General features: G+C 37.0%; 1 protein-coding gene across 6 annotated transcripts in view; it reads right to left on the reverse strand.

The window, feature by feature from the left end:
• The window catches only part of KCNH7 (potassium voltage-gated channel subfamily H member 7), a 397831-nt gene extending 375833 nt beyond the window's left edge, over window positions 1–21998 (reverse strand). For all 6 annotated transcript variants that reach the window (XM_084891929.1, XM_084891928.1, XM_084891930.1 and 3 more), the window contains exons 1-2: window positions 21529–21998; window positions 19587–19817 (exon numbers count right to left, since the gene is read on the reverse strand). In XM_084891929.1, the coding sequence (XP_084748055.1) occupies window positions 19587–19817; window positions 21529–21604 (307 nt within the window). In that variant the 5' untranslated portion in view covers window positions 21605–21998. The remainder of the gene's footprint in view (window positions 1–19586; window positions 19818–21528) is intronic.
• Window positions 21999–22624: the final 626 nt, after the last annotated feature.

A 22624-nucleotide genomic window follows, 5' to 3' on the forward strand; every position in this document is an offset into this window, starting at 1 on the left:
GAAATACAACAACAAACTGCAATGTATAATACTAGTTTAAATCCTAAACTGTTAAAAACAAATTAGCTAGAGAACAATATAGGGGCCATTGGCAAGGTAGGGCAATTTGACAATAATACTGTATCTATATAAAATTTCTTGAATTTGATCATTAATCTATAGTTATAGAAATAAGTTTTCTTTTTTTTATTATGAAATAAAACATTATAGAATTTAAACATGAAGGATCATGGTCTCCGCGAATTAGTTTCAAATGGCTCAGCAAAATATGTACATAGACAGAAAACAGTAATGTGTATATATGGTACACAGACAAATGGAGAGAGAGGCAAAGCAAATGTGGCAAGCTGCAAACAATAGCTGAATTTACATGAAGGTAATAAGAGAAGGTACTATTTTGTAGCCCTTCTGTAGGTCTGAATATTTTTTCAAAGTAAAAATTTTAATTAAAGTAATAACAGCAATGTTAGACATATGGCTCATTCTTTCTCTCAGTTTTGAAAGAATGCTAGTCTGGTTGCCACTGGAAAGACGGGTACATTTTGCATTGGAGTGCTAATGATTTCTACCATGCCTGGCTCATGCATTGTTTAGAGACAGGACAATGTTTCCATGGAGTAAGAAACCAAGGAAGAATGCTGTGGGGGAGAGGGGGGCAGGGAGGGAATGGATCCTATGCTAAGAATATCACCTGCTGCTCTCCTCTATGACTAGCTTTCTTTCATTAATGCTTAACCGAAAATAGTGCAGATTGGAAGCCTGTGTGTTTTTCTTCCATCCTAGTTCATTAAGAGGAGAAACAATTTCAGCCCAAATTGAGACCACTCACAATAATGAGTGGTTTTAACTTACATCTACACATCCTATAAAATAAAAAGGCTAATATGCAAATAGACCAAACAGAGGAAGAATTGGTCGCTATGATGTGCACTGACCTCAAGAGGATCTCTGCTCAGCCAGAAGCCGGGCTCACAGCTGGTGAGCACAGTAGCAGTGGCAGGAGCCTCTCCTGCCGCTGTGGCAGCACTAAGAACCCCTTGGGGGATATCTGCCTGCTGGTTTAGGCAGCGGGGAGTGGGCCTAAGCTGGCAGGCAGACAAACCCCAAGGGGTCCCAGACTGTGAGAGGGTGCAGGCTGCACTGAGTCCACACCTCCCCACCAGTGCATGAATGTCAGGCACCGGGCCTCTAGTATCATATACCAGGTGTACTGGTTAATAATGCTGATTTTGTAATCAAGGAAAACACAGTAATTTCAAGAGAAACAACAAAAGTGCTATTTTCAAAGTAATGTGCGTTGCTAGCTACACATTTCCCCCATCCTTCATGTAATTTGTGGAGACCATCCCAATAGAGTTTTTCTTGTTTTGAGGCAAACAGTTCAGAGACCCAATTTTCTACTTCTAACGTTTTGAAGGGCTGCTCTGAAAGTGCGTGTGCCATCTATCAGAACAAGTGGTAATCTGAAGGAGCAAGGTGTGGTGAATATTGTGGGTAGTTTAATACTTCCCAGGGAAGATCTTTTAATGTGTCTTTAACTTGTTTTGAAGTGTGTGATGGTGCGTTATCATGGAGCAAAATTACTTTGTCATATCTTCTGGCCCATTCTGGTCATTTTATGATCAAAGTTTGGTTCAAATTGATTATTTGTTGTAGGTAGCAATCAGTATTAATGGTTTCACCTGGTTTTAGAAACTCATAATACACCACACCTTCCTGATCCCACCAAATGCACAGCATTGTCTTCTTTCTGAAGCGATTTTGCCTGCAGTCTATGTTGATGGTTGACCTGGATCAACCCATGATTTTGTGCATTTGAGATTCTCAAAATAAATCCACTTTCCATCGCCAGTCACAATAAATGCAAAAAAAGATTTTCTTTCGTAACACTGAAGCAACATTTTATTGATGACTTTTCAGTTTTCCATTTGTTTTCCATTCAGTTGATGTGGCACCCATTTTCCTTCCTTGAAAATCTTTTCCATTGATCAGAAATTGTTTTCTGAGCAATGTTTAATCTTTCTGCAAGTTGTTTTTGAGTTTGACAAGCTTCTTCATCTAATAATGCTTGTAATTGCTGGTCTTCAAAATTTTTTGGTTGACCTGGACATTCTTTGTCTTTCACATTGAAATCATCACTTTTAAAGCATTTAAACCAGTGTTCACAAGTATCTTGAGATGGAGTATGTTCACCATAAGCTTTTGAAGTATATGATAACTTTCAGAAGCACTTTTCTTCAAAATAAAGTAATGAATTAAAACTTCCCACAAATTGCTCTTTTTTTGGCATGAAATTCAACATTTTTAAGAGTAAAAATATCTATTATGTTAACACCTTCAGCAATTTGACATATTAAGTTTTGAAGCTTGCTCTCAATACAACAAAATAGCATACCTATCAAATTATATCTATGTAACTCTATCTATTGGAAAAAATCTGCATTATTAACCAGTACACCTGATAAAGTCTTCAAAGTACTTATTGAAGCATTTTTCTTATTTCCTTTTGCCTTTTTGAATTCTAGCATTGAAAATGCTACATTTGTTTATAAACCCATTTTTTCAAGCAAAGGTGATGTTTTTTATGTTTGTATCATATCTGGAAAAATACAAATAATATCAAAATACCAGCTGTACCACTTTCATTTAACTTTCCTCTGAAAAACTGTCTTAATCCTTATTTTTTATTTTTTGATGATTGCACTTTTTTTTTAAACTTGGAGAAATCAATTTCCAGTTAAAGTAATTAAAATGGTATTTACTTTTTATTGCAGATCTTAATTATGTAAGTAAACCATTTATATTAGAATGTTAATAACTTCCTGACTTAATATTGTCCATCTCAACTTTTCTGGCATTGTTCTTCCTATTTTACATATACTTTAGATAATAAATTTTAAACATGAAGGAAGGCTAATTTTATCACAGGATTACAAGTAGAGTAACACAAATAACTAAGCACTAATGGTCATAAGCTGGAAAAAGATGGCTGTACACCCATATATTAACAGATTCTTTGACAGAGATTGTTTATGGATCTTTAATAAAAGATATATTATAAAGGACTGTTGGCATGCAACAATGAACTCAGTTGCCTTGCCTTTAGTCTGTTCTGTTCTCATGACTTACTATGGTTCACGTGGGGGAGGTTAATTAGTTTACTTTTAGTTTAACCTTTAACATGGTATTTATAGAGGTTAAGGTTAATTCCTTTACTAAGAATTTTTAATGTGGTACTTATAGAAAGATTCATTTATAGTCTAATTTCAAAGAGGTCACAGTGTTCTTTAGAGGAATTCTGACTCATTTCTCTAGATACAGCTTTTGTCTATACAGGAAGCATTGTAGGCATCACAAGAATGGGTTGCTATATTTTCAAACTCACTAGTTTCAAGAGGCTAAAAAATGTGCATGAAAATCTGCAGAATATTGTAGAATGGTAGACATTTTCAGAACTCTCATCTGTGATGCCAGGATAGGTGGTATTTAGAGTGTTTATATGCCAAGTGTTTCTAGACAGTCCTGGATTTTTCCTGTTCTCCTGATACAAGTATTAATAACTTCTCCCTTTCACTTTAAAAAGAAACCCACTTTGAATAATATAGTGTCACCTTAGCTATAGCCCCTATATTTGGATATGTATATCTACAATTTTCTTCAAATCAGTAAGTTGCAATTAATCCCACTTCTTTGCTTTTAATGATATTTATCTCAGTTACCACTAAATCCTGGGAGGATCAGTAGACTGAGCTTACACCTCATTGTGACTTGAGACTTTCAAAACATACTGGCTTTTGGCTACATTTATGGAATTGCTCACAATATAGTTAAAAGATAGCGGTGCAAAGACATATTGTAAAAAGTTCAATTTACCCAGAATGTTGATATTTTCAGGATAACCACACCTAAAACAAGTTGCAGCATTTCAAAATAGATGTAAAAAAATATTAAATTAAACAGAATTTGATTAAGATCATAATCTTTGAGGCAAAGCCTCTGTGATTTCACATTTTAAATTTTCTAGAAATACGGTGAATTGATTCTTTTACCTTGTGATGTCAAAAATGATATGCACATTTTTTATTGTCCACATGCAGCTCCAAATTTCCTTTTGAGTACAACACTCAGGGAACACATCAACTTATTTTTCATGCAAATCCTTTTCACGTTTTTTATTTAACACTCACTGGGTACTAGGTGCTGTTATAAGTGCTTTCACAGATATAGACACACCTAGTGCTTGTAAAACCTATAAGGTAGATTCAATTATCATCACAGTCTCCACTTCACTGATGATGAAGCTGAAGTCAGGGCAGCTGGGTGGGAGGCTTGCAGAAGATCACACAGTGAATATGTTTCAGATTTAGACTCAGGCAACCTAACTCCAGAGCCATGATTTTTGCCACTTTACCATGGTGTTCCCACTTTATCATTCCTTCCAAATAGGAAGAAATGAGTTCCACTTTATTGAAGAAGTAACTGACAGATCAGGGTTTGCCTTATATTTTTAATTAATTTCTTTTAAGAAGCTATTTTTTTAAATATGGCTCTCCATATGTGTACACTGTGTGTATCAGAGACACCACACAGACAGAAGTACTAGGTGGTAGAGTGCACTTAAACCACAGTTTTGTTATATAGTAATCGTGTAGCTTTTTAAAGTTTATTGACTTCATCTTTTCAATCTACACAATGGAAACAATAAAATACCTACTTCATAGAGTGATGTGAAGATTGGGGATTTCAGAGGAATACTGGCATATCATATGTATTCAATAAATGACTGATATTATTATATTATTTAAAGTGCTCAAACCTCACTCTATCTAATTCATCCCAGAACAACATATAAGTTGCCACAGAAAGATAATTCAATAAGCCCAGACTTGGAGCTCGTTAGCAAAATACCAAAGTTCACAAATGTAAATAAAATAAAATAACCAGAAAGAACATCATTCCAGTGCCTGATTTTTCATGTCAGTTATGCTTAAATTAGATGTGGGGGTGGGTGAGAGGTTAATTCTGCAGCAATTAGATTGAGCCAAGGAGGTCCTACCTGTTTATATTATGATGTCCACCATTTTTTTTTTAAGTTTTCTGGATTTTTATCCCATAGTTCTTAGAATCTTTAATATCACTTTTGCTGGAATAAAAATAATATGCCTGGGTTATTGCTTTTGTTTGTGTTTTCCAAATATTCTAACATGGAGCTAAAGTTGATAAATTCTCAGGCTTCATCTGCATTTTTTATATTTTAATTTTCAAATTTTGTAACCTCAGAGAGCCTAATTAAAATTTTGAAGCCTTCTTTTTTAATTAATTAATGTTACTAATAATTTTTCAAATGCCATGTAAGAAGTATTTATAAAAATGCTCTTGCCTATTCTTTTACACTTGAGATTAATTTTCATTTCTATAGCTGAGATCTAGCTCAACCAGACACTTAGCTTTATTTTCTTAATTGAAGAAAGATTGAGAATGATATTCTAAATCTCTCACTTGGTAAATATTTTAAGAACATAATTATTATCCCTCACATTTTCAAAAAGTTTAGATTAATAAAAAAAAAAAAAAGGACTAACATAACTCTTTTAAATGAAGAATTCTCCAGAGGGAAATTCATCATTGAAGTTATCAGAATCCTCTAGGATGTCAATAATGGAAACAAAATGTTGTATAGCTCACACTATACTCACATTGTTGTGAATATACTTAAAATAATAAATGTTGGTGGATATGAAATTTCAGTATGACACCTGCTCCCTCTAGAAACTTGAACTGCAAAGAAACAAGGCCTGCAATTTTGGAGAACTGACTAGGAGCCCATTAACAGGACAGATGAGGTTGTATATCATTAGAGGCATTTTTGTGTAGTCCTTCATTTGGGGAACAAATTCTGAGAATAGCAATCTGGGAATTCATAAATCCTACTGAGCCTTGGTTAAGTGACATTCATTATAAAGAACACCTGGAGGAAAGACCTGAGAATTGAGTTACAGCTAGAAAGATCAGATTACTTGTGTTCTGCATGTCTTGGTTAAGTAAGGTAGCCTAGGAAGGAATGACATATCTCTGCAGTCATTTCAGTGATATTATCATATACTAGAGGCCTGGTGCATGAAATTTGTACACGGGAGGGAGGTCCCTCAATTCTGCCTGCACCCTCTCACAATCCAGGACCCTTGGCTCCTAACTGCTCACCTACCTGCCTACCTGACCTCCCCTAACCACTCACCTGCCTGCCTCATCACCCAGAACCACTCTGCCTGTCTACCTCATTGCCCCTAACTGCCTCTGCCTACCTGCCTGCCTGACCACCTCTAACCATTCTGCATACTGGCCTAATGCCCCTAATTGCTCGCCTGACCTGTCTGATCTCCTCTAACTGCTCGCCTGTCTGCCTGATTGCCTATAACCGCCTCTGGCGTTGGCCCCCACCACAGCAGCTTCATCCAGAAGAACGTCCAGAATGGTGTCTGGAAGGTTGTTTGGCTGTCTGGTCTAGTAAACATATTATGCTTTTATTATTATAGATAATAAAACCCTAACATGCAAATTGATAGAACAGTAATATGGCAGGTTGCTATAGCATGCACTGACTATCAGGGGGCCAACATTCAGCCAGATGCTGGACTCACAGCTGACAAGTTCAGGGGTGGGAGCCACTCCTTGCCTTTGCTGCAGGTGGGCAGTAAGGAGCAAGGGGTCCCGGACTGTGAGAGCCCCGGACTGCAAGAGGGATGTCTGAAGGATCTTGGACTGCGAGACTAGGCCAGGCTGAGGGACCCCCCAGCCATACACAAATTTCATGCATCGGGCCTCTAGTATTGGGATAAAGTTAATGGGTTATCTAATAGTATGATGAGTTTCTGTCACATATTTCTGCATAATTATTTGAAATTTTGAGCATTTGGTGTCATTCATACTTTATAAGTACATTTCATTTCTGTTACATGGTCTTCTATGTGAATGTGTATTTTTTATGAGTTTATTACCTTTCATATTTGTCATTCTGAATCCAAGCAAAACAACAAAAGTTTAAAAATATTTATGTTTATGTATATACTGCAGGCCCAGTGCACAGATTCCTGCACAAGTGAGATTCCCTTGGCCTGACTTGCAAGGATGGAGCCGAAACCAGCTCTCCAACATCCCCTGAGAGGTCCTGGGTTGCAAAAGGGTGGTTCTCAGGTGATTCAACCTGGAATCAGGCTCTCTCCTCTCTGGTTCTGGGTGTGTCACTCAAGAACCACAGCTGCCAAGTCACTGCAGCTGGCAGCTCCTGCATTGAGCATCTGCCCCCTGGTAGTCAGTGTGCATCATAACTACCGGTCAGACAGTTGAATAGCCAGATGGTCACTTAAGCTTTTGTATACATAGTGTGTGTGTGTGTGTGTGTGTGTGTGTGTGTGTGTGTGTGTATATATAGGTATATACATATATCTATTCAGATGCAAACTACCAAATAAAAATTATTTTCACTAATCAAGATTTTCATTATAGTCTGCATAGATAATAAGAAATACTGAAAACAACTTAAGATCCAACTTATTCCAAATAGAAAGGAGGAAAAGTTCACAGAATACTGCTAAGTAGTAAAAAAAAAAAAAAAAAAACAGTACTAGCTTCTGAATCTGGGGCTTTAAAATCTGCCAGCAAATCACTAAAATGAAATGCCAATATAAAGAGCAGTTTTTGGAAGAGTGACTCTGATATGGGCTGGGGCTTCCAATTCAGACCATCAGCTATTCGAGAGATTCCCATCATTCCCTAGTTTTGGCAATTCAAAGCATTGTTATCTATATCATAAAGGGCCTGTGGTCATGACACTCTAAAGGCAGAACGACCAAAGACTGGTCACCCGGAGACTGCATGCACGGGCAAGGCATGCGTGGTTGGGCGGGGACTTGACTCTGGGGCCCACATCCTGCCCAACACAGCAGGAGTCAGTCTGGGTCCCACCTCCCTCCTGGCGGTCTGGTCTCCTGCCATATCGCACCCTGGGCCTCTAGTCTTTAAATAAGAAAATAAAAAGTTGTCCCATATGTTTTCTACATGTATTTTTCAGAAGATTGTGGGTTAATTTCAGTAATCAGACTAAACAATACTATTTTTATAGGGTCAAGAAATATGAAAAAGAATTAAGTTTTACTATAAACAGTTAAGATGCAATTAAGTGCCCTTGCTTTTGGAATTTTATTGGACAACAGGTAACAAATGTTTTTAAGACACACAATTCTTCTACCCAGTAATTATATATCTAGGAGTATCCACTAAGGAAAAAAATTAGTGAAGGTGTGCAAGAGGGATATACATATACATATTGCAAAAACTTGGAAACAATAAAGTGTTCAATAATAAGTTATTATTACTTACTTTAATGCCATAACTGGTGAGTATTAAAATAATTTTAAGACTTTCAACGTGCTAAATATGATATAATCATTTAACATGTTCATGATTAATTTCTCAGTGAGAAAACTGGCTATAGTTTAGTATATCTAGCGCTACTCTGGTATTGTAAAAAATAATCGTGTGTGTGTGTGTGTGTGTGTGTGTGTGTATTAGTGTAGAAAAATTAGACAGAATACATACCATCATTTTGACAGTGGCTATTTCTTAGGTACAAAATTATAGGTCTTCTTTAAAATTTGTTCTTTGCATTTTTTAATCTTTTGGCATTGGAGTTAAAATCACTATGAGAGTGTAAAGATATAGAGTTTTTGAGGAGTTGGTGAAATCCTATATCAGTATATGACTGATGAAGTGTCTGCTGATACCACACAGACTTTATAATCTCAACTCATGTCTCTGAGCTTGGAAAATAATGAAATGTGATGGGAAACCAGTGTATGAGGTTGTTTTTAGTGTGTGGAGATAGCAGAAAAGGACATCAGAATAATTTTAAGGTTTTTTTTATCAGTATTTTATCGTGTATTCAACTAAGAATTTTCGGGGAAGGTTAAAATGCCTTGCAAATTTGCATGTGTTATTGTAAGAACATTTAGATATATTTTTTATTTTATTGGTTTGTGGATACTCCATCAGAATCAGCTGACTGCATAGGTATTAAGGATCCATCTGGATTGTCCTGAACATTTACCTCACTCCTAATCTAACTGAATAAGAACAATTATTTGTGTCTCTTTAGAAAGAGTCACAAGTTATTAAGTATTAAAATTAATTGCTTTATGGCACCATATGGCAGCAAGTTATTAAGTTATTAAATTAATAAACAACATAACTTGTTAATTTTACAATTCTCATATTAACCAAAATGATAGGCGAAGGAGAATGGATGAATGGATGAGTGAAAGAATGAATGAACAAATAAGACTTTAAAACCTGCCACCTGACATTTTCATTGCTGAAAAGGTTTAGTCCTGGGTTCTTTTAAATTTATTTTTTGCTTTCTTTAGATTTCTTGTTTTTATTATTATTTTCAATGTAAGTGCCTCCAAAGAGTTCAACGTTAAATGGAAGAAAAAGATATAGAAACAAATATTACAAAATAATTTTGTAAGTGTTCTAATAAAGACAATGGAAATAACAGTTAGGAAATGCAAATCAGGTTGCCTGAGGGATTTAGAGAAGACCATGCAAAGGAGAGGATGGTGGCCGTGGGGAGGAGCTCAGAGATACGACAGGAGGGTAAGCAGCAAGAACTGAGTCTGACTTCTGGCCTCAGGTGAGGAAAACAGGAGGTGTTTTAAACAAACCAGACTCATCACACCAGTACATTTATGATTTCCCCTTTAAATCCTAGTTGTGAATTTGGTTAACTCCCATATTATTCCCAGGGAATAAACCTTATTTGTGGGAAAAGGAGAGGATAAGAATACAACAGAGCTTCTGCTGCTGAATCACTCTACTATATGAATGTTCTTCTGGAGCTCCTGGATAACGATGACACCAATAGCAGCCGAGAGGCCCTTTACTAAAAATATCCCCCTACTATAAATTGACCATGTAATTTACAGTCCAAAATGGGGACATTTTTAAGGATTAAAAAAAGAGTACAATTAATAATTATGTAAAGATTACAGTCATATCCTAGCTATTTTCACTCTGCTGAAATAAACACCCTGTAATATAGATTCATTTTGTATGATATGTTCTGTTTAAAATACAAAATACCTAGATAAAGCTCACTTTATTTACTATTAGATGTGAATTAAATTAATCACATTCATACCTCATATAAACCAATAAATCTAGTATTAAGAACTAGAATTAAAACATAAAGGATGGGATAGAATAAGATTTTAAAAGTGTATCGTTGCCCTGGCCAACATTGCTCAGTTGCACTCAGTTGCATTGTCCTGTGCACTGAAAGGTTGCTAGTTCAATTCCTGGGTCAGGGCACATGCCAGGGTTGCAGACTGAATCCACAGTAGGGATGTGCAGGAGGCAGCTGATTGATGTTTACCTCTCACATTGATGTTCTCTCTCTCCTTTTCCCTTTCTTTCTCTCTAAAAATCAAGGTAGGGAGCGGGGAGAGAAACATTAATGAGAGAGAGAGACACCTTGATTGGTTACCTCCTGCAGGTGCCCTGGCTGGGCCCGGGGAGCAAACCTGCAACCAAGGTGCATGTCTTTGACCTGAATCAAACTCGTGAATCTTCGAACCCACGACTCTATGCTCTAACCATGAGCCAGGACAATAAAATATTTTTTATAGAAAGTATATCATTGCTGACATTAAGGATTGCAAACATAGACAAATCTAGATTTTAAACCTCATCTCCATTTTGCTCTGTGATTATCAATACCTTTAATACTTCTCTGGACTTCAATTTAATTTGTAAAATTGGGAAGCTACCTCCAAATGTGTCATGAAAAATCAGATAAAGTAGTATGCAAAGAGACAGTCGCAGAATTAGAAATCAGTAACATCGGCACTTTGGGAGAAGATATAAGTTGGGTAGAGGGGCACAGTCCGTGAAATACACCCAGGCAATTAAAACCTGTTGGGCACATCTATGTGTATTAATGACATAAAAATGTATAGCCAAGATCAACTGATTAACATTATTTGAAAAATGGATTGTGTATCTAGAAATTTTTAGCAAAACTAAAAGAAAGTTTTACTAATTTTGCTAAGAGAAGTAAATAGGAATTTGATTAAAAATTAGTCATATAATATATAATGTTGCATAACTCTAATATTAATTTTGATGTGATCTTAATTAGTACATTCACAGACCTTAGGAATGTGATTTCAATATGTGGTCTTTTATATCACAAATAAATTTTTGTTACTTTTAAATATGTAAATACCTTACTTAGTTTGTCTTAGATGTTTATATTTGAGAAATTGTTTGTGGAAACACCACTAATTTTATACTTTAATTTTTGCCAAAATGTCCATCATCTTGGGTCATTAATACAGATTTGACTCAGTAGAATTAACAAGGGTGTTTTGAGCATAGAGGTGAGTAATCAGTATGAGAAGTCACAACCATTCTAAGTTGTCTTCAACACATGCAGTTACTATATGTTTCTCAAAATCAACATTTCAAACAACATGCAAGAATTAATACCCTATTAAAACAAAGAACAACAAATAGAAACACTCCTTATGAGCTTAGGAAAAAAAGAAAGAAAAAACAAACAAACAAACAAACAAACAAACAAAAACAGGAAAGGAAACAATTACAAAAAACAATGGTGAGAATCCATCTGCCGAAACCGTGTCTTCTAACTGGTCATCCTGGAGGAAAAAGCAGGCAAACAAAAGCCTTGTGGCCGGCAGCCGTGCCAAGCCCCAGCTAGCACAGTCTAATTTGAGATCATTTTACAAACGGAGTCAACTAAAGGTGGAAATGCACCCATAGTTCTCTCTCTTTCTAACTCCTCCCAATGCTTGTTTTGCCCATTTTTAAAGTAAAAAGTAGAGTGAGGCAGTCACAAACAATAACGAGGAGAATTTGTACATATGCAGACCTACAGTAAGTGAGAAAAGGGCACAGGAGTTGGCTCAGCCAGGAGATGAGCTACTTTATTTTAAGAAAGACTACTTTTATTTTCTTAATTAGATATTTCATATAAATTAAAGAAACAAGTGGAATATATAAAATGTTCACGTACAGTGATAGGAGTCTGGTACTTGATTTTCTCATAAGCCACCTGTGACAAGTGGCAATTTGACCTTCTTAATTGTTTAGCAATAGGACAAATTTCCTCGATGGTGATTAATGTCCTAAAAGCTGCCTGATTCTATTGTTTCTTGGTAGTTCAGTACATTTTGCTAAATGCAGACAGCATCACATATTTAGAAAGAAAACATTCCTTTGACAATAATAACTTTAGACACAACACTCTCATTATTGATTGACCCTAAAGTCAGCTTCATTGTCAATTAAGAATTTTTAAGAAAACACTGAACGATAAAATCCTGTACTAGATATAGAATGCCAATACTGTGTACCTTGTATAGTAAGTAGATGTCAAATACAGCAATGAACTCAATTCAGAAAAGACCAGAAGAAAACTTTAAGTTTACCTAATGCATAGAGATTGTTGGAGACACTAGTGAGAGTCATTTTAATTTGGTGGTAAGTGAGTGACACTTTGGTAACTCTTTAATGATTTCTGGTTAATAGCTTCTTTCTAACTCTTTACTAAATGTTATTCTATTTGCAAAGTTATAAGCTATAAAAATGATTCAATACCTTAGCTTACTAATCAAAGACATATGTCTATTAATAAAAATTTAGGTGAAAATTATTAAAATCATTTTAGAAGTGTTAAGAAAGTGAAAAAAAAAAATCAAAACATCACACTTTCCATGTAACTCCCTTTCCTCAGAATCTCGTGATCTGAATTGGTTTCTCGTTTTGTTCAACTCTGTCATAACATTTCTCATCCTCTGTTTATTCTTTGTGTGAATGCTAATTGAGCTCATACTTCATAGCAGGTTCTCTTGCACATATTCTGGACACAGAGATTAATAAAACTTGGTATTTTCCCTAATAACGAACCAAAAACAACAACAACAACAACAACAAAAACACACAACAAATGATGTAACTACAATAAAATGTAATGATATGTAGCACACTCCAGGTGCTACACTGGAGTTGAGAACTCATTGTTAGAGACACAGAGGTGATGTCAATTAATGTTCTGGAGCAGACAGTGCGGGCATCAGGGAGGACTTTATACATAAGTCTTTTGATGCGTTTTTGGAAGGATGATAATGCTTCTTTAAGGTGAGGAACTAAGAGGGGGAAAAGCAATCCATTCAGAGAGTCTTTGTACTAATTAGTAGGAAAACTTCTGAAGGGCAAGGAAAGATGGCTTATTTGAGAAACTGAGCAGTCAAGCATTATTGGAACATAGATTTTTAGAAGAAATGTAGTTGGGAAGATATGTAACTAATTGATATTTATTGCCCACATATTATGGTCTAGCAACCATGCCATAAATAATGCTATGTACTTTATTGTACACAATATATCCACACAGTCTAACAAAGTGGATGCTATTCTCCTAATAAAGATCAGAAAAGACAATTGAGGCCACTAGAAGGAAAACTTACTCATGAAATTCACCTAGCTATTCCCAAACCTGAATCCTCTAAACATATCTTACTTGAAATCCAAATGAATTCAGCTCTGAAGGTCAATAAGCATCCTAATAAACTGTCTAAAACATTATCCTGAAAGTTTTAATGAATTAAGATAGATTTTTCTATCCTCACCCGAGGACATATTCATTGATTTTTAGAGGGAGCAAGCAAGCGAGAGAGGAGAGAAACATGGATCTGTTGCCTCCTTTAGATGCCCTAATCAGGAATCAAACCCACAACCCAGGTATGCACCCTGACCAGGAATGGAACACAAAACATTTGGAGCTCAAGATGATGCTCTAATCAACTGAGTGAGCCACATCGGCCAGGGCTAAGATAGATTTTCAGAGCAGCAAATGTGGGTCAGGCTTTACCACTTTATGAACTGTGCGTGATTGGGAAATTACTCCATCCCTCTGGCTCTCAGTGTTCTTCTTATAAAATGGGGATAATGAGAGTATATACCTTATGGTATTGTCATAATCATTATTGAATACATGACCTTCATTTATAATAATGCTTAGCTCCAATAAATCATCAGGGTATGTAATTCTCATTTCAGAAATAGCTCTCTGATGACACTGTGGGAAATGGGTTGGAGATGGAGGGAAACTTCAATGCTCCAGAAGAAGGGTTAGGAGAGTTTCAATTAGGGTACTTGGCAGTGCGGGAGAAGCAGGCCTAACATTGGGAAATGTGTCAGATGGAAAGATTGAAAGGAATTTCCGACCAATTGGGTTTAGGGAGGAGATGGAGAGAGAAAAATTGAAAATGATTCTGAGGCTTCACATTCAAATGGCCAGATGAGTGTTGATGTCTTTTTTTTTTTTTTTAATATATATTTTATTGATTTTTTATAGAGGAAGAGAGAGGGATAGAGATTTAGAAACATCAATGAGAGAGAAACATCAATCAACTGCCTCCTGCACACTCCCCACTGGATGTGACCACAACCGAGGTACATGCCCTTGACCGGAATTGAACCTGGGACCCTTCAGTCTGCAAGCTGATGCTCTATCCCTGAGCCAAACCGGTTTCGCCAAGTGTTGATGTCTTAACATGTCATGCTCCAACTGCTACTTCCCTGTGACTCAATTATCCTAGGCTCTCCTGGCTGCTGATGGCAAGTAAATGATTTAGTGATTATTTATAGCAAGAAAATATAAATAACATTGGAAGCCAATAGAAGCCAGAGAAGCTAGTTCCACTCTACAAATCTAGCCAATACAGATAGCCCTACCCTGACCCCATTCTCCAGCCCCTTGGGTGAGAAAATAACTGAGTAGTTATCTCTCAAGTTAAGTTATCTCTACAAGACCTCTTTGTAGCACCAAATAGCCTAGAGGTATGGTGCTGGCCTGGCAAGTGCTGAAAAGAGGCTGATGAGCACAGCCCACCCACAGTTTTAGGACATTTTGTTTTCTCTTGGGACAGAACTGAAATAAAGTTTTCAAATTGTGAGGAGGAGTGATTCTTGAGAATTCTGATTTTTAGCAACAAATCCAATTGATTAAGTTTAAAATGTATAGAATATCTAAAGTCCATAAGATGTTACAAAGTCTTGGAAAATAAAAAAAATATTTTAACAGTAATGTTGTTACAGTAATATTTCATTGAATAAAACATGAAAATATATAGTAAACAGAAAGTTAAAATGAACACCAAAACAAACCCTGGGCAAGATATTACCTGGAAACTTTTCTTATTGTTTGAATTCCTCACACACACAAAATATATGTCTATTCTTTTCTAAAAACTACCAGCTGTATCTCTACACAAATCAGGAATGAGGAGAGCTGAGTATTTTACGTGTCACATAACTTATATAAAGCTGTTATCAGATTTACTTTGAGCTATTACATTTTTAACTAAACTACATTGTCTCTTTAATAAGTTATTATTACCTATAAATGACAAAAGGTGATAGGAGATATACATAAACAAGTAGAGTGGGGTAATAAAAGAAGGATGATAATTAACCCTAAATTTTGTTCTCTGTTTATATAAAAGACTCTTCATTCAAGAGTCTGTATGCTTTTTCTTTTCTTTAGAAACATTTTTATTGAAAAAAACATCTTGTGGAGAAGATAGAAATGCACATTAGTCACTCTATAATAAAAATATCCTGAAACCAAGGACCAGTTAGTATCCTCCTTTGTATCTCCTCTTATTCCTCTAATGCCAAAAACATTACATTAGAGAAAGGTGGCCCTTGGTATGTATCCTCACCTCCACTCACAACAAAACACTTTCCAGGAGGTCTTTCCAAATTACTCTTACATAGGGCAGATTCACCTCTTTTTACTTTCGTTGAATCAAACGCTGCCCCTGGAACTTGGTACTGACCCCACTCTGACTGTTGTCCTGTCTGTATCTGCTCCCAGTTTGGATCAGAAAAGGACTTTCCTCCCTTCCAATCCTTTAGTTCTTTAAAAGCAGCCCAAAGATACGGATATTTCTGACTTGTTAACAAAGCTGACATTGTACTGTGTGTAAAAGCATAATGGGGAAGATGAAGGAATACCCAGACCTTTAAAGATTCTGTTTTCCTACTGGGTTAAGATCTTCATTTTTTTTTTGGAGAAATTTACTTCAATTTTCCAAATGTTTAGAGTTGCTAGATAATTTAAGGTAAAAATCTTCTATCTAACTGTGGCTGAAGTGGTTTAGTACTTAAACTAGCTAGCTCTACTCCATGACACACACCCAACCAGATCAGCAATAAACTAGCAATAACTAAATCAGCCCTTCTGTGTTTTTTTTGTTTGTTTTGTTTGTTTGTTTTTTGTTTTTTTTAATGTGTGTGTTTTACCTTAACATTATCTCTAAACTATAAACTAATTAATAATGGAAGTGTTTACTATTTCTCAATCACTATTCTTTAAAAGGTGAAAAGGTATTTTTAGAGTGAATATATTATGCTACTAAAATATTTACCTATTCTTATATAAGCTTCAGCATAATTATAGTTTTGTATAATTAGAGTTTTATGTCACAAGATTTATAGCTTTATCACCTCAAGCAATATTTCACAGCTGCCAAGAATGATTTATGCAATAATGACTTAAACTGTAAAATAGAACCCTCAAAGGAAGGGTTGTCAAATATTCCTCCCCCAAAATAACTAGGCTTTTAAAAATTGATATTCTGGTAAACAGCAAGTCCAACTGTGCCCACTAAAATCCCCAGAACTGGTAGGGTGGAGGGTGCTGCTTCACAATGGTGACCATGTAGCTCACCTGAGGGAACTCGCTCAAATCCTGGGGTCTAAGGCCTCTGGCCATGCTGGGAAACCAGCCTTTGGAAATAATGTCAGGCTCATATTTTTGCTACTCCAATATGAGTGAATGAAAAAGTGGGAACAGACTATCTTAAATTTTTGTTAATACTCTTATTGTGCATAATGCAACACTATTCATATTCCTGTGACATGCTAAATTACAGTAATGTTCCATGGAATGAAACATGGAAGTTAAATGAATAAGTAAAGAAAGCATTTCCTATATATACACTTCAGACCAAGAACCTCTCAAAAATAAATGATCTCAGTAATGAGGAATTAAAGAAACTTTGAAAAACAAACCAATGAAAATGTTGCTGATTTTGTTCCTTCCTGCTTTTATAAATGTATAAGAGTGGCTGACAGATCTCTAAGAGGCAAGACTTTTAAAGCATTTGAACTTCTAAAGCTCTGACTGATTTTGTGGATGTCATGTGAATAAAATCAATAAACTCTGAAGATTCTCTTCAAGGTATATGAACTATGATAGTAGCAAAAACACAAATTGATTACATTCAAAGCCAATAATTCTGACTGTGTCTTTACAATCTAAAAGGTTATTCAAATTAATATTTTTCATTAGAAGAAAAGAAAATGCTTGTTTCCCATATAAATAAAAGCAAAAAATGGCAATATTTGTCATTAGCTCTAAAGTCCTTGTAGACCCAGTCACTTCCATTAAAATCATCATCAAATGTTGATTACTTCTATACCAAACAAATTTTCAAATAAACATTCTTTGTCCAAAACAGAGAGGTTTTAATTTTATGTAACCAAGCAAATCACTAAAATAATAAGATTTGCATTAGTCAAATATGACCATCCCCACTATAAAATTTTTTAACATTCAAGTTTGTGATAAATTGCTTTTAAAAATGCTGTTAAGGTGTTTTTGAGATTATTTTACACTCATATTATACAAGCTAAGCTATGTTTCAAAACATCACTATTCCAATTAATAAAAACAACTTCTATTTGAAACTACTATCTGAAAAATATAGTTAGTGTCCAAGTAATCTGGACAGTCTAGATTCATTTTATACTTAAATTCTCTAAGTTGAAAACGTCTGAAATATCCCAGGAAACAAAATGACAAAATGTGGGCCAACATGACCTATGGTAAGCGCAATGCAGACTGAGCCAACATCATGATAAATATACAGACAGAAAAAAAGTCAGACATTCATATTATTCCAAAAGTCAAATTGTTGGCATCAGGTACACACACACACACACACACACACACACACACACACACATTGCATTTGGGTAGTTAAAGCCTCAGTCCAATAAATGTTTTCAAGACAACAGAGCAATTAGGCTATTTCTAATATGCCACCATTACTGATTGAAAAGTCTGAGAAAAGTGAAAAGAACTTTAAAAGCTATCTCTGTATTGGTTGATAATCATATAATATTTTCATTCCAAATTAATTCAAAATTATACAAGCCTGTTTGTCCAATGATACTTTGTTATACATACCAACTCAAATTACTATAAAAAATCTAGTAATTGACAATTATAAATGTTCCATCATACAGTATTAAATTATGAAAAATAAGAGGAAGATTTAAAGCTTTTCTCTGCTAGAATTTGTCTGTTTATTTTACTAAATGACAAGTAATGATATGATATAGGCTATATAACACATCATTCATGTATTCATTTTCAAAACTTGAGTTAACTAAAAAGCTGACTAAATACCCTTCTGTCTCATGAATTTATATCAATTAAATAAAAAGAAATACATGATAAGGCAATATCAACAAAACTAACTACAACATACATTTAATCTATTCCCCTTTATCCCTAAATTGCCAAATATAATTAAGTGTGTACATTTGGAAATGTGTATCTTTAAATAGGTATATCTGAATATTCATTACATGTGAGTTTGTATACATACATATTATGCATTTAATGAATGCATATCCATTACATGTGATTTTTGGAGAACTTTTACATATCTAAAATATTTATGGACTCACAGCAAGCCTGAAAGAAGGAGTGCCCTTGAAGTTGAGGTATGACCTTAAATTGAAGATGCCAGTTTTGCTGCAGTTGTAAAAATGAATACGAATAACTCCACAGTACCACAGTCCCCTTTCTCCATTTTGTTTTTTTAGGGCAAATCTTGAATATATGAACAGTCTTTATTATTTGAATATATATATAGATTCACTAGACCAATTTTAGAAGTTGCTATATATCATTCTTAATCTTGTATGAAAAGGAACAAAAGAGAAAAGAGGTGCTGTTACCTATCAAATAAAGCAGAAGAGCCAAGAAACTTTTATAACATAGTAGTTTTAGTTACATATATAGTTTTCAACAAAACTTTGCTTTGTAAAGAAATTGAGTTCAAGCAAATAAAACTGTATTTTTCTCCCACAAAATGCATATCTATTGAACCAGTAAATCATCTGGCCTTTTATCATCCCTTATAAAGGGAAGAGAGTAAGACTGATTTGTGGCATTCTGTCCCAAGCGACATTAAGTTACTACACTTTTGAAGAGTTCATGGTACCCTTATTCAAAGAAGAAATTGTTCTCATTAGTCCAGGAAGGAAGGAGAGTATCCATTATTTTTGAAGCCTAAAATACTATGAGCAAAGTATATCTGCACCTGAATATCTGGGGTTTCTCTGAATATGAACGTTTGGTTTTTCGGTTGTCAAAACTTCATTTCAATGGAATCAAACGCAAGAAATTCTAAAAAGGCAAACTTTACCATTTTTGTGATAGTAGGTGACCTCCACTTTCCTCTCCTCTGACCCCAACAACGCTTGTGCGATTTGGGCCACATCATGCCGCTTGGTCTCGGGCCCATGGAGGAAGTCGCAGGTGCAGGGCTTCTGCATGACATCTGGCCTGGAGAAGCCAGTCATCTCGCAGAAGCCATCGTTGCAGTAGATGATGGCACAGTTCTGCACTCTGGCATTTGCAATGATAAATTTTTTATCTGCAATCAGAAGACAGTAAGGCATCTTTCAAAAACCCTTCCACAAGATTCTCATAAGCATGGGAATAATTTGTTGCATACGAGGAGATATAAAATGCTGGTACTTCCCAAACTGTTAACTGTCCAGGCTTTTGAAAGGAAGAGAAAGGAAAAAAAAAAAAGAAGAAGGAAAAAACACCTTAAATATGAAATATTGGCCATAAGTCATTTTAACAAAAAAATATTAAGGACTACTCTTCAAATTTTGAGAATGTAATTTCCTAACTAACCTAGTTCTCTAGCCCTCAAACCCCTGGGATTCTAATGACAATCAGCTGCCCCATTGATATTTCCAGAATACCGTCTAAATGCAGGGTAAATATTTTCAAAGCCAAAACAGTGAAACATCCTGTAGCTGTCAGATTCCTCATTTCCACCTTGACATTTAGAGTACAACTTTCTCAAAGTTGTTATTATTCCTGAATTTGGCTTTTCTCTATCCCTGTAAGGCATATGACACATACATCATGTCAAAAATTAAATAAATAAAACTACTAACAATGAAAGTATTTCACATTAATTAGCAGTTCACTAATGCAAAGGTTCAACTTCTCATAACACATATTTTCCAAAAGATAAACATATTTACACACACACACACACACACACACACACACACACAGTAAATATCATGTTCACACCTTTACACTTCTACTTTGGGAGAACCATGAATTTTGTGTAGTAGTAGGTGTTTTAATACAAATGGTTTATTACTTTTGATCACATATTATATTTACCACTTCCACATAGAATATGAAGCAGGGTTTACAAGTTTATGTTATACACAAGGCACTATATACTCATGTCACTAAAGATATTGCCAAAATAGCTGCAAACTGTACAACATAAGTGTGTGTTAATGTGGTTTTAAGAAAATGTGGACTATCAATGATCAAGTATAGGATTTAAAATCAACATATTTATGTAACATTCATTCATTATAGTTAGTCCACAGGAGAATACTGAAATTCTCTACATTCCATCTTTGTGGGATTTACTAAGTGTACTTCAATTTTTAAATTTCTAGATAGATACTGAAGGGGATAATTAAAAGACAGAAACGTTCTTTTGAATAATGAACTATTTACAGCACGAATCAAATATATATATATTTTCCAAATTATCCTGCCTGGGGATAGATTTACATTGATTCAATGTAAAGTTTAGCTTCTATAAACTAGCAGCCAGCAAGCATCCAAGTCAAGCCACAGCCTTGCAAATTAACCAAGGTGAGGTATAGTGTGCAGAGCCATTTCCATCGCTGCTAACCATTCACATTCTCCAGTTCCCATAGTATTCTCTGCCCTGCTCCTGACTTTGAAAAAGTCCGCAATTAAAACAGCTCCAAAACACAGACCCGGTTTTTACACCAGCACGTTCCCTTTAAGATAGTAGAAGAGTAGGGCAGCAAGTAGCAAAGGCAGATAATGGAGCAGTGGGAGAGGAGGATCACATTGCCTCCTCTAATGGAGACCCTAATCTAACATGTCAATCAAAATTAATATCGGAGGGAGAGCACTCCCGCTGCCAGGCGAACCCGGCTGGCTTTCGCAGCCTCCGAACTTGCCGGAGCCCGGAGTTGCCGGTCTCCTCCGCTCGCCAGCGGCGGCCGCCAAAGGCACTATCGAAGCAAGCAGAAAAGCCAGGGGGAGAGGAGCACAAATGAACTTACTTTGCCCTTCAAATTTCCGGATGATGGTGCCCAGAAATGTGTTCTGCGGCGCCACATGCCCCCTGCGGACAGGCATGGTGACCCCGGGGCGCCGGGGCGCGCGCCCCCAGCTCCGAGCTCTCCCGGGAGGGCCCCGCCGCTAGAGCCCAGGCCGGCGCGCGGGCCGCTCTTTGTGGCCCAGCATCCTCCTTGGAAGGCGGCAACCTCCTCCCATGAGCGCCACTTCACACACCGCTCTCCCCGCCGGAGTCCGTCCCTTCCCTCACCTCTCCGCCGCCCGGGGAGAGGGCTTGGGGGTGGGGAGAGGGGAGGAGGCGGGTGCGGGGAGGCGGCGGGGGAGGGCGGGAGGGCGGGAGGAGGGAGGAGGGAGGAGGGAGGAGGGAGTGGTGGGGGTGGGGAGGGGAGAAGGGGGCGGGGAGTCACAAGGGCAATTGATCCGTTTCTCTTCCCCAAAACAGCGCCAATTTCCCGCTGCAAATGGGCTGAACGGAGCTGGGCGGACGTGAGGATGGCTAGGGGGATGGAAGACTTGTTAGGCTGTTGCTGGAAGGGGAGAAAGGAAAGGAGGCTTGGGGGGGGGGAGGGAGGGGGGGGGCTTGACGTTTCTGTCCCCGCCCTCTCTCTCTCTCTACACACACACACACACACACACACACACACACACACACACCACACACCAGCACACGCACACACTTATACACATAGGCACAGGCAGGCGCTCGCGCGCTCCCTTTCTCCGGAGAGCTCGGGCGCCACCACCGCTCGGATTACTCCAGCGCGCTCAGCCAAGAAATCTCCAAAACTCAGTGACAAGCAGCTCCTCTGGGAAGGTGATCTCCATGGCCGCCAGCCACGGGCTCCGGCCCTGAGCCCCTCACGCCGCCGTGGTGGCTAAAACCCTTAGCTGCAAAGAAAGGACAGGTGGGAGCACAGTCCCTGCCGGGAGGATTATTTCTAAACGCCGGCGGCGTTCGGGAGGTTGAGTGTTGAGGAGGAGCCACTGAGAGGTGCAGGCTTAGCCTCAGGGCGCACTGGGGCCCCCGGGCTCTGCAGAGGTAGGTGGGCGCTGACGTCCCCGGGCTGAATTGGTACCACG

The sequence above is a fragment of the Pipistrellus hanaki genome, assembly GCF_964339955.1.
Source record: "Pipistrellus hanaki genome assembly, chromosome: 8".
NCBI classification, from domain to species: Eukaryota; Metazoa; Chordata; class Mammalia; order Chiroptera; family Vespertilionidae; genus Pipistrellus; species Pipistrellus hanaki.